This window comes from Delphinus delphis, chromosome 18 (assembly GCF_949987515.2).
Source record: "Delphinus delphis chromosome 18, mDelDel1.2, whole genome shotgun sequence".
NCBI lineage: Eukaryota > Metazoa > Chordata > Mammalia > Artiodactyla > Delphinidae > Delphinus > Delphinus delphis.
In genome coordinates this window covers 48,558,800-48,571,192 of record NC_082700.1, presented here as the reverse complement: position 1 = coordinate 48,571,192, position 12,393 = coordinate 48,558,800, and the positions used below count along the sequence as shown (strand labels likewise).

The window sequence follows — 12,393 nt, the reverse complement described above, 5'->3', positions numbered from 1 at the left end:
TTTTGATTTTTCTTTTAAAGTTTTTTTTTTTTTTTAAATTGCTGCTCTAGTACCGTCTTTAGAATTAGACAGTCTCGGGTTTACAGCAGTTTCCAGCTCTTTTATTAGTTGTTTGGCTTGCACACATATTAACTGCTTCATTTAGTTTTTTATTCTGGTCATGAGAGTTTACATAGTCCTAATTGGTTATGTTGATTTGTTTCTGTATTCCCTTTGTGAAGAAAAATCTAAATATCAATGGATTCAGTGTTATTGAGGTATACCTAGTCTCCATTAAATTTGGCAATAAAAATTATAAATGCATGGGCAAACAGATATATAATTTATCTTTTTCTTTTTACCCTGCCCTTTATCTGAGGTTCCTAAATAAGTAAGACTATTTAAACAACTGTTTTTTTGTTCCAGTCATATTATTATTTATTTCAAATCTAGGTGATTTTGACCAGTTTTATTTTGCAAAATATTCTGTGGTTCTGTTGCAGTAATTAAAACAACACACACGCACACACACGCAAAAAACACACCAAAAAAACCCTTTAACACACAGAGGTCACTTTTTACAATAGTAGATGCATAATTTTGATCATGAAAATTATCTCTCTTTTTTTCAGATATTATTTTTCTTCAGGGAACTGAAGTTATATTTAAGGTTGCCCTCAGCCTGCTGAGCAACCAAGAGGCACTCATAATGGAATGTGAAAACTTTGAAAATATTGTTGAGTTCCTTAAAAGCACGCTCCCTGATATGAATTCCTCTGAAATGGAAAAACTTATCACCCAGGTATGAGTTAAATGGTAATAATAAGATATAAGATGAGACAGCAGTTTCTCTACTAATTATTTATTAAATGTTTTAGCATAAAGATGTAGTTTTGCTTGACAGGTTTTTTTTCTTTTTGATTTGATCAAATACATTTTATCTAGAAACGAGACTACTGTGTAATTTCTCCCTTGTGACATTGTTTGTGAGGCTGTGTCTGGGCAAGGTGGTTCAGTGCTACATCATGAGTTTTTCAGGAACCTTCCAACTTAGACCAATGGTGAGACTGAAGATAGAACTGACAGAGTTAGGAGTACCTAATAAATAAGTAAGCTGAGACTCACTTACCTCTGTAATATTGTGAATTCTGTTTTAAAATATATAAGGAGTATATGTGACAAGAGCACAGACTTTAGAATTAGACAGTCTTGGGTTTACATCAGTTTCTAGCTCTTTTATTAGTTGTTTGGCTTGTACACATCACCCTAATCTTCTGAACCCTAGCATTCTCACCTCCAAAATGAGACAATTCTGATCCAAGAGGTTTTGTGTGGTTTAAATGAAACTTGCTGTATCAGTCAGGGTCCCTTGCAGGAAACAGAGTCTACCTCCAATGATTCAAAGGAAGGTACCATTTACAGGGGTGTAGGCAGGGTTAAGGGAACTGGGCACAGATGTCTAGGTACCCAGGAGCTAGTAACAGAGGGAAACTGTTCATACTCATGGTGCTTCTCCCATCAGGAGAAGGATGACAGGAACAATGTTACCAGGCCTAGCGAGTACCAGAGCTCTGGAGGTTGCTGTGCTCTTGGTGAGCCAGACAGGGAAGGAGCAGGGAAGAAGTACCCGACCTCTTTCCCCTGCCCCTTTTGATCTCCTGATGACTTTTCCCATTGGCCATACCTAACCAGAAGCCTGCAACAAGGAAAACAGGTCACGGGGGTCTGCCTCCCAGGGTTCAGAGAATGGATGAGGGCAGAGAATGGATCTAGGAAGCAAATGGAGGGTAATCAGCACACCGTATATCTAGTCCCTGGCTCTTCATAGGTAAGTGGTAGTTATATATTGTTGTTCAGATGACATGAATACACTTAAGACCAGATTTGTAGATACAGCAGTCATGCCTTATGAGTATTGATAACATTTAAATTTACCACTTTCCTAGAGGCCCTTAGGGTAGCAGATAAAAGACAGAGTTTAGAGCAAGAGAAAGGGAGTTTGAGATCTTGTGCTGGTGTCCAGCTATCTACTAGCTGTGTGACTTTGGGCAAGTTACAACCTCTCTGAGTTTCAACTTCCTCTCCTGCAAAATGGGAATAACATCGTTTTTAGGAGCAAATGTAACCAATTCAGTTGAAGAATTTTGTACACTATTATTCACTCTGTAAGAAAAACTCATATTATTACACATAAAATTTTCTTTCCACTATGTGGAATTGAAATCACAAGCAGATTATTCTGTAAATATCTATGAACAGTTTTTATTTGTTAAAATGCTCTGGGGCTTCCCTGGCGGCGCAGTGGTTGAGAGGCCGCCTGCCGATGCAGGGGACACAGGTTCGTGCCCCGGCCCGGAAAGATCCCACATGCCGCAGAGCAGCCGGGCCCATGAGCCATGGCCGCTGAGCCTACGCGTCCGGAGCCTGTGTTCCGCAACGGGAGAGGCCACAACAGTGAGAGGCCCGCATACAGCCAAAAAAAAAAAAAAAATGCTCTGGAAACTGAAAAATATAACTTTTACTTACACATTCACTTGTTTACTAATTCTTCAGAAATATCTTTTTGGACTGGCAAGCAGCGATTGTGCTTTTAGAGAGAGACGATACCTGATTTGAAATCAGATCACCTCTCTTCTAAAATTAATGAGGGAATTGCCTAGCTTTAGAGATCATTACTACGATTAATGGATAGAGTTTATAGGCTGGTAGATTTGGACTTGATATTAGAGATCATTTTCTAACAAATAGAGTTGAATATGCAATGAACTGTTAATATTAAAGGAGGCTTTGATGAATAAATAAATAAAGTTTATTTATGGTCACTGTAAAAAGCACAAATAATGCAGAACAGCACCAAGAAGAAAGTAGAAGTAACTACAGATCTCAAAACCTTGAGATTTAAAGCCTTTTAAATATCCTTTTATAATCTCTTTAATTATATACACAAATAAATACGTATACAGTTTTACTTAAGTGAAATCTTACTATGCATGCTATTGTATAACCTGATTTTTTAATAAAATATTTGCAGAGTATTGGATGTTTTTCCATGCCAATAAATGTAGATCCATGCCCTCATTTTTAATGGTTGTGTAGTAGTCCTTTGTGTTCATACCCACTGCATAGGGAAAAGATGATGCTTGTTTGAGGGGAATAACCAGGTTGTCTCGAAATATCATTTAAATTCTAAGATTTGAGTATCTCTAACAGTAGGAGGGTAAGTCAGCAAGTGAGATTTTTCTCACTGTAGGTTTCTTTTCTCCCTACACTGTTAGTGTAGATACAGATGCTTAAATGGCAGCTGCGGCCTCACTTTCCCTCACCAGTTTAGACTAAGGAGGAGTTGCCTGTCCTCTGACTTCTAAGCAAACTGTTCCTAGTGGGTGGCGATATGGGAGAGCAGAGGTAGCCCCAATTAAATAGCTCTGTACAGTGTCCAGGGTTTCTGAAGATTTTGAATTTAGAAGATTCTCTCTATGGTAGGATATGTTAGTGACTTCCAAGAGGCTCACATAGATTAGCAAGTAGATGAAAATATTTAGCATAAGACTTTTCTGCCCCATTGACAAACAATTAGAAAGGCTTTTGGTCTCATTATTATAGAAATACCCTTTGCAATCGTGCTTATAACCAGCAAAGATGATCATCTGCTTCCCTGAGTAACTCAGGGAAGAGTTACTCAGTAACTAATGTTGTTTATGTGGTGGGCTACATTTTGGGAGACCATTTCTAGATTATGTATATTTTGGTTGCAAAATATCTTTGAGCATTAACTTTTTCTAGTCTTGGCCTTATGAGAATGTTTCAATTGTATAGAAATCATCTGTTTGTTCTTAACTTGACAGTCACACTTGTTATTCTTCCTTTTGATATGTCATACTATTCTTCATTAATAAGTATGGGAAATCTACCTGAAGTACCCTAGATACACAGACTGTATCTTGGTGCACATCCTGAAGGTCAGACTAACCCACGGTGTTTTCACGGCAGGTTTTTGAGATGGATATTTCTAAACAGTTACACGCCTATGAGGTGGAGTATCACGTGCTGCAGGATGAGCTCCAGGAATCTTCCTATCCCTGCGAGGAGAGCGAACCCATGGAGAAGTTGGAGAGGGCCAACAGCCAACTGAAAAGACAAAACATGGACCTCCTAGAAAAATTACAGGTAAAGAGATAACAATTTGATCAAAAACGCACTTGGATGCCTCCTTGCCTGCACAGAACCATACCAGAAAGGATGGAGCTGTGGTGTGGATTGAACCATTGCTGACTGTGGGCCTGTGTATTGGACTGTGTCCAAGTGCTCTGGGGGCTGCAAATGCACATATCAATTTGAGTACCAATTGAGAGAGGAAATCTGCTCTCACGAAATAGTTAAATGGCAGCTGAAAGCAGAATCTCGTTCAATACTTACTGGGTGTTGTACATGTTTGGTTTCAGTTCAAGGGAGGAGGGATTGACTATAGGAAGCTGGGAAAGCTGTAGGGGACTTGGCCTGGAGCTGGACTCCGGAGGGTTGGTGGGAGAAAGGAGTGAGCAGTAGTGTGTGTTTAAATAAGGAGGATGTGGCAGAGCAGTAGAGGAAGCTTAACATCAGTTTAAGATTTACGTTGGGGCTTCCCTGGTGACACAGTGGTTGAGAGTCCGCCTGCCGATGCAGGGGACGCGGGTTCGTGCCCCGGTCCGGGAAGATCCCACAAGCTGCAGAACGGCTGGGCCCGTGAGCCATGGCCGCTGAGCCTGCGTGTCCGGAGCCTGTGCTCCGCAACGGGAGAGGCCACAGCAGTGAGAGGCCCGCGTACCGCAAAAAAAAAAAAAAAAAAAAAAAAAAAGATTTACGTTGGAGCGCAGTGGGATAAACAGGATGGAGACAGAATTGTAGATAACTTTCAGGGTTAAGCAGAAGAACACGGCTTTAATCATGTTGAGAAGGAAATCTCTCGAAGTTTTTGAACCATATTTTAGAAAGATCAATCTGGAAATCTTGATGAGGACAGATTAGAATGGGGAGAGAAGGTGGGGAGAGAAGGTAGGGCGACCAGCTAGCAATTATTTGCAGAAATCTGACTGGGGATGATGACAGCTGTCTAGAGTAAAACTCACAGAAATGGAAAGAAAAGGAGATATTTTTGAGAGAATTGAATTAAAACATTGGTAACACATAATCCGTGCCATCAGGGAGTTTACAGTTATTTTGGAATATAAAATATTAGCTATTTGTCAATGCACCCTTACCAATGTGTAAGCGATTTAGTATAAATTAATATTACGCACCTGCAACCTGTATGAAGTGCGCTGTGTATCCAAGCCCTGAGGGGTGGGGCTTCAGTGTGACCAGAGGATGGGGAGGTGAGAAGGTGAAGCTGGGGGCTGGGGGATGGGGGAGGTGGAGCTTAAGTGCTGAGTTAGAGCTTAAGTGTTCCACGGCTCATTGGTTTCTGCTTACCCGCCACTTCCCCAGCACTGCGCATGTCCCCACACTAGAGGACACTAAAACTCTGCTTCGATGTGCAGTGAATCCTCTGACAAAGATAGCTAGGAGAGAAACAGCTGAGAAATGAGGGTCTCTAGAGTAGTAGCTCCCAGAGAAGGAACTCAGGCTTCCTTCGCTTCATGTATGTTAGCTCTGGCCCATAGAAAATTTTATGCCTTTTCCTGTTCCAAAAAAGAGCCAACAATGTCTATTTTCAGAAAGAAAAACAGTTGGGGTATTGACCCTTATTGCTAGGATGTTTCAGTGGTGATTAATTGAGCATTTCCTTATTAGGGAAAGTGGGTTTGCACCTGCTTTATATTATAATGATTTTTATTAATGGTTACAGACGTTTTCATTCACAGTTCAATGTTCTCATCACCTCTGGGTTCCCAAGTTACGTGGGCACACCCGACACCTGTTAAAACTGATAGGGTCCTAAGTATGTGTTGAGAAAACCCTGCATTTCCACTCAGAGGGCAAAAAGCCTCTTTTAGTACTTCAGGGCAGTCAGCAATCTCCTGTTTCTCCCTGTCAGATTCCAGTCACTCCAGGAGAAGACCTGTGTGTGGAGTGAGGACCCTCAACCACTGTGGGACGTTGATTTAATTTTGCATTTTTGGTGTATTCAGTGAAATGACATGTATTTTGTTAGTACCCTAGTTATATTTTTTGAGAAACCTAAAGAAATCTCCATTTCATGGGAGCTTTCAGAGTATTTGCTTCTTATACTGTTTTATTAAGTAATATGACATGATTAGTTAACATGTGTAAGGTCTGGCTGCTGCTATGATGAAGAACCAAAACCTTCAAATTTTTGATTTGGAGGATTTTGTTTTTTGCCCCAAACAGATAGCTCATGCTAAAATCCAGACCTTGGAATCCAACCTGGAAAATCTTTTAACCAGAGAGACCAAAATGAAGTCTTTGATCCGGACCCTGGAACAAGAGAAAATGGCTTATCAAAAGGCAGTGGAGCAAATTCGGAAGCTGCTGCCAGCAGACGCTCTGGCCAATTGCGAACCGCTGCTGAGAGACTTCAACTGCAACCCTAACAGCAAAGCCAAGACAGGAAACAAGCCATAACTGAAGACGTGCCACCCCAGCAGGAAGTGCTCTGAGGATGCTACCGACAGAAGGAGTGTGCATGCCGCTGGACCAGAGCTGACAGAACCACTGAACTGGTTCCGAGCCCAAGTCAGAGCCGGTAACCCTCGCTCTCCTTAGAGCATGCCAGTTCTAAGCCATTGTACATATGTAGACTGTTTTTGGCTGTCCTTGTTGACTATGTACATATATATATATAACGGACATAAAGAGTTCATGCTTTCACATAAAGGAGTAGTGTATATTTAGAGCAGTTTTTTAAAAAAAATCAACACTTCATGAAATCCAAACCAAAGGGAAGTTAAAATGAAATTCCCCTTGGACCCATGTGAAATCATTTGTTTTTGTAGTGAAACAAAGCTAGAACATCTTTGTATATTGAAATATACTTGAAAAAAATGAATGTATTTTTTTCTCCAAAGAACAGCATGTTTCACTCAGTGCTGGAGAGGTGGAAACATTTGTGTCGCTTTATGTGCATCTGTCTTAAAATCTACGGACATCTTTAATATATATATATATGTATATGAGGAAAATGACTGACTGCCAGTCAGGCTCCTTATGGGTTTTTCAGGAACGTAGGGGCCGTCCCCTGCTGCCTGCTTTGTGCCAACGAGCATGTTGCATCTACATGCATTCTGAGTCTGGTCAGGCATTACTTTAGGTGTGTGGAAGGAGAAAGCAAGACTGTGGCTGAGTTTGCCCACCCAGCTCAAAGTGAAAGAGAACACTACTAATTTTCTAGTAAATTAGACCAGCATTGTTACTTAAACTAAAAATATCAGTCCTCAAAAATTTAATTTAGGACCTAAATTGTCTAGATCTACTTTCTACCTTTTTATTCAAATTATTCCTACAGTTGTGAATGAACTCCCCTTTCCTTGGTGCCACAGTTGGTGATAAGGATTTGCCATTTCCCACTAAAATGTAGGCACTCTTACCTTAGTTCTCTCTACCTTAAATGGAAGATAAGGAAATGAAATTATGATTGGTTTTCTAAAGATGATGTACTGTGTTGAGATACGTTGTTGTTGTTGTTTTTTTTTGCCAATTGACAGGTCTGATAAGCTTGTAATCATCTTCCCCTTCCATGTGACAACTTATGAGAACTGTGGGATATTTTAAGTAAACTGTTGAAATCCATGGGAAGGGAAGGAGAAAGCCCTTCTGAAACCTACAACTCTGCATTTGGACGCCTGACTTTCTCAGTCTACAGATAGATTATTCGTAGACATTCATGCATGCTGGGTGAATAGAAGGAAAGTAACTTAAAAATTAAGTTACATGGAATTTCTCCATTTCAGAGATGATTCTATGATAGTGCCTCGGAAAGTTGATAACAGCGTTTTTGCCTTTCCAAACAATATTTTTCGTTACTGCTTTTCGCAGTACTTGTATCATCACAGATGGATTACCTGGGATAATTTTCTTCAGAGAGAGTTTGTTATACACAAGCTACAATGTATTATAGAGTAGAAGAATAAAGCTCTAAAGGTTTCAGAAAACCTTGATGAGCAGATGATAAGCATCTCAAACCCCATTACTCAGTGTAATATAGTGACTCTTGTTACAAATCAGCATGCCCTCTAATCCAGGCAGTTTCTCAAAAGAAAATGAAGTCTTACTAGTAAAGTTAACGTAATTTCTAAGTTCTAGAAAATGCTGACCCAATCAGTTGGGGCCACCAACTCTTTTGTTGCTTGGATTTCCCTCAAATTTCTCTATTTGTAGGAGAGGTATTTTCCTATGAGGAATATGACAAATATTATCTGGTTACTGTCTGGTGATGAAAATTACCTCATGTGTAATACACAGGTGGTAGCCAGGGAATCTTCAAGTTGGGAAAAGAAACTTTTCCTTTCAGTTGTTCCGTTTAAAGTAAATTTTATTCTGGGTGTTCAAAGTCAACGTTAGAGTTGTACTATGGTGTTCGGAGCTTAAGTTGTCTTGGATACAATATTTCTTTTGAAAATGAATTTTTCTTTTGTGATCTTTTAAATGTTGCCACGATTATGCTTCATGCATTGTTACATCTTCATCCTATCAATGTAATGTCTAGTTCATTTCCAATAAATACATTGCTGCAGTTTCCTTGGCTTATTGGTTTTACTTTTGTTCATAGTAAAAGAGAAGAAGGTCTTGGCTAGAGTCCTTTATAAAATCTGCACGGGTTGGATTGCTGCTACTTAAAATTTGCACACTGATAATTCTTTGAATCAGAGACAACAAAGATAATTTTTAGAAACATTTATGAAAGTACATGGTCAGTCATTCAGTGCTAATTTTCAACTTCTTTCCCAATGGAGCCTTTTGCTGATAAATGTAAAAAAAGACAACCACACTGACAGTACTGCATTCTACCCCGTTTGTTTTTTATGCTCCCTCATAGACAGCAAGAGAGAAAAAGAGGATAAGAAAATACAAAACTTTTAAATTGGGTTAGCTCCCAAATAAAAGGATTAAAGGCACTTATTGGTGGATATGATATGAATGTGTTTACATAAAAATATGTTTCAGAATATTTTCAAGCATGTTTGGATTTCAGTAAAAGGATACTGTATCTTCTTGCTAACTTTAGGACTAAATCTTTTAAGTATTTTGTACTATATGTAGTAGTTTGAGGAGCCAGTGTAGGCTTAGGTAGAATGGTCTCTTAATATCCATGTTAATTTACCCATTTTATCACCATTTCAGCATTCCCCACCCCACCTGGGCTGGATTACAAATAGGAAATCTGCCACCTGAATTATTTAGTCCTCTACCATGATGCATCACTCTCACTCACTTTGATATATTGAGAAAAGCACTGGGTTTGAGGTGAGATGTTTTAGATCTGAGTCTTGATTCCACCCCTTTTATTCATTCACTCAACAATTTGTGTAAGCCAAGCTAGATGCTGAGTATTCAGAGGTGGAGAAGATACAGTCCTTGTCCGCAGTGAGCTTGTGGTCTAGTGGCAGGAGGTTAACCAGAAAAAAAGAGAGTTTATACTACAGCAGGTATGCAAAGTAATCCACTCATTACACTCAAGGTGACAGGAGGGCCTAGCAGCACTTTGGAGTAGGTGACAAGTACTCAGAAGAGGTGGTGCTTGCCCTGAGCCTAGAATAGCCAGTAGAAGTTGAGCAGGTTTGTGTTTAAACAATAGATGAACGAGAGAAGATGGTGTGTTTCTGAAATCAAAACTCATTCCTTAATCCCAAAGTACAGTTAGTGTTCCCATAGGGGAGTGGTGAGAGAAGAGGCTCCGGAAAAGCAAGGGCTTTTTCATGAAGGTCTTAGCAGGCCTTGTGAAGGAGTTTGAACTCCACCTAGAGAGAAATGGGAGCCATTAAAGGCCAGTAACCTGGAGAGAGACATGCTCAGGTTTGTTCCAAACCACTTATACATCTGGACAGAAACTAGGGCCTGGGAGACTGCAGTTAGGTGAATGCCATCAAAATCTAGGCCAGGGCTTCCCTGGTGGCGCAGTGGTTGAGAGTCCGCCTGCCGATGCAGGGAACACGGGTTCGTGCCCCGGTCCGGGAGGATCCCACATGCCGCAGAGTGGCTGGGCCCGTGAGCCATGGCCGCTGAGCCTGCGCGTCAGGAGCCTGTGCTCCGCAATGGGAGAGGCTGCAACAGTGAGAGGCCCACGTACCGCAAAAAAAAAAAAAAAAAAAAAAAAATCTAGGCCAAAAAAATTAGTAAAAATCTGGTCTATGGCAGTGGCCTTGGGGAAGCAAGTCAGCCTAGATCGCTCTCTCTCTGATATAATTGGTCACCGAAACCCGCTAGTTTTGTCTGCTAAATATTTGTCCATATCCCCCTGAAACTGAGGGTAGTTATCAGATCCCTTAAACTACAACTTGCCTAATGAGTAATGAACTTAACCTGCCTACACTGATCAAGCTCAATTTAATTGTTTTTACAAAAACTCGCATGTCCTCCAAGCCTCACGTAGCCTAAACAATAAGTTGTTTGCCCAAGCTGTTCTCCAGGAACTTGGATTCAGCTGTGTCCAGTTAAAGCTCGGGGCTGTTTAAGACTGGGTGGGACCAATGATCCTCCAACTGAGCATGTGCGAGTGCCTGATGGGTGGCGTCTTGAGGTCAGAAGGCACCAAACTCCACCCTCAGAGCGTGCGTCCCGTGTTCAGAAGCGCGCGCAGCTTTGCTGCGCCTGCTCAGAATGACGATTACCGCAGCTTTTCCTTCTCTCCAATCAGCTTTCCATGCTCCCCAGGCCTCAGCTTTATCCCTGAATACCCCAAGCGCCTCACTTTCTGGGAAGCGAATTTGAGGTTTGTTCTCCAGACTCCTCGCTTGGCTGTCTCGCGGATAAACCCCTTCTCTGCTGCAAACCTCGGCATCTCAGCGTTCGGCTCGCTGCGCATCTGGCAGAAGAACGTGGTCCTGTAACATCCCTATCGCTTTTGCAGGTACCTTGTTCATGTCCTTGCTCTGGTGGGTTAAACTGAGACCAACCCCATTTCTAGGGGCTCTCAAGTCACAGACATTGAGCTACTTGGTGTTTGTTTTGATGAGTGAGAAACGCAAGCAGAATGTCTCAGTCAAATAGAGGAGAAGGATCTAGGATAGAGAGGGAATCAGCTGGAAGCATAGGGAAAAAGCTACAGAAGAGATGTTGAGTGGGAGTTTTTGGAGTGAAGCGTTGGTGACTCTAGTAACCTGGTCTCCCTCCAGTCTACCCATGACATGCAGTACTGTGTCAGTTTCCTGGGGTTCCACCTGATGGAACCACATTTGCTTCACTGCAAACCCTACTTCAAGGTGAGTGCAGCACCAGAGGGCCTGGCACAGGGTGCCTGCCCAGATATGGGTTCTCATCGCTTACCTGGACTGCGCTCACCTCAGGCAGAGGGACCGTCCTAAAACATGAATCTCACCAAGTTTATCCTCAGTTTAAAACCCTTCGAGGGCTCGTCTTTCTTCCCAGGATCATCTAATCTTTGAGACGACCCACTTGGCCTTTCGTGAGTGTGTCCCAGGTAGCCTGTCCAGCTTGATCTCCTACCTCGTGCTCCGCTCAGGTCAAATGGTTAAGCTCCGTCTCCGTTCCTGAGCTTGCCACCTTTCTGCTTCGCCCCGGCTGCTTCTTGCCCTGGGGGGTCTGGGAGTGCTCCTTTCTTCCTGCACTCCGTCTGGCTCACTCCTTCAGGTCACGCTTAGGTCTGTGTTGTGGGATGAACTGACCACCCGCCCTGTAGCCAGGGTGTACTATCGCAGCGTGGGCCACCCCGGGGGTACTGGTGACCTTCACAGACAGCTCAGGCCCCGCCAGAGGGGATTATGCATATTAAAAAAAAGGTAACGTCATCATTACTCTGTCATAAGAAAAATGTTAACGGATTTTAGGTAAATTGAGAGGTAGGTGTAATTTTATTCGGCATTTTATGTTTCTTGGTGGCCTAGTATTGGGGGGGTACTTTGCTAGATGTTGGGACCTCAAAAATGTCTCTCTCCTAGCTTAAGTTCTTACCTGATAAATTCATAGTTCTTATAAGAAAAAAAAATCAGAATGTACTGAGTGATACTTCGTAAATTGTGAAAAGACTGTGGTGCTTTACCTTTTATCATAAATATGTGCTATATGCTATGTGCTATATATAATTTATAACATATGTAGTATATTCTCTACCTTATTTTTAAAATTTTTATTTTACATTGGAGTATAGTTGATTTACAATGTTGTGTTAGTTTCAGGTGTACAGCAAAGTGATTGTTATACATATATCCATTCTTTTTCGGATTCTTTTCCCATTTAGGTTATTACAGAATATTGAGTAGAGTTCTCTATGCTGTACACTAGCCCTTGTTGTTTATCTCCTTT

At 41.4% G+C, this 12,393-nt stretch overlaps 1 protein-coding gene across 1 annotated transcript in view; it reads left to right on the top strand.

Moving 5' to 3' along the window:
- TBC1D4 (TBC1 domain family member 4) overlaps positions 1-8,650 on the top strand; it is an 88,591-nt gene extending 79,941 nt beyond the window's left edge. Inside the window, exons 17-19 of the mRNA XM_059995632.1 lie at positions 612-781; positions 3,970-4,146; positions 6,307-8,650. Coding sequence (XP_059851615.1) covers positions 612-781; positions 3,970-4,146; positions 6,307-6,540 — 581 coding nt within the window. The 3' untranslated portion in view covers positions 6,541-8,650. The remainder of the gene's footprint in view (positions 1-611; positions 782-3,969; positions 4,147-6,306) is intronic.
- Positions 8,651-12,393: the final 3,743 nt, after the last annotated feature.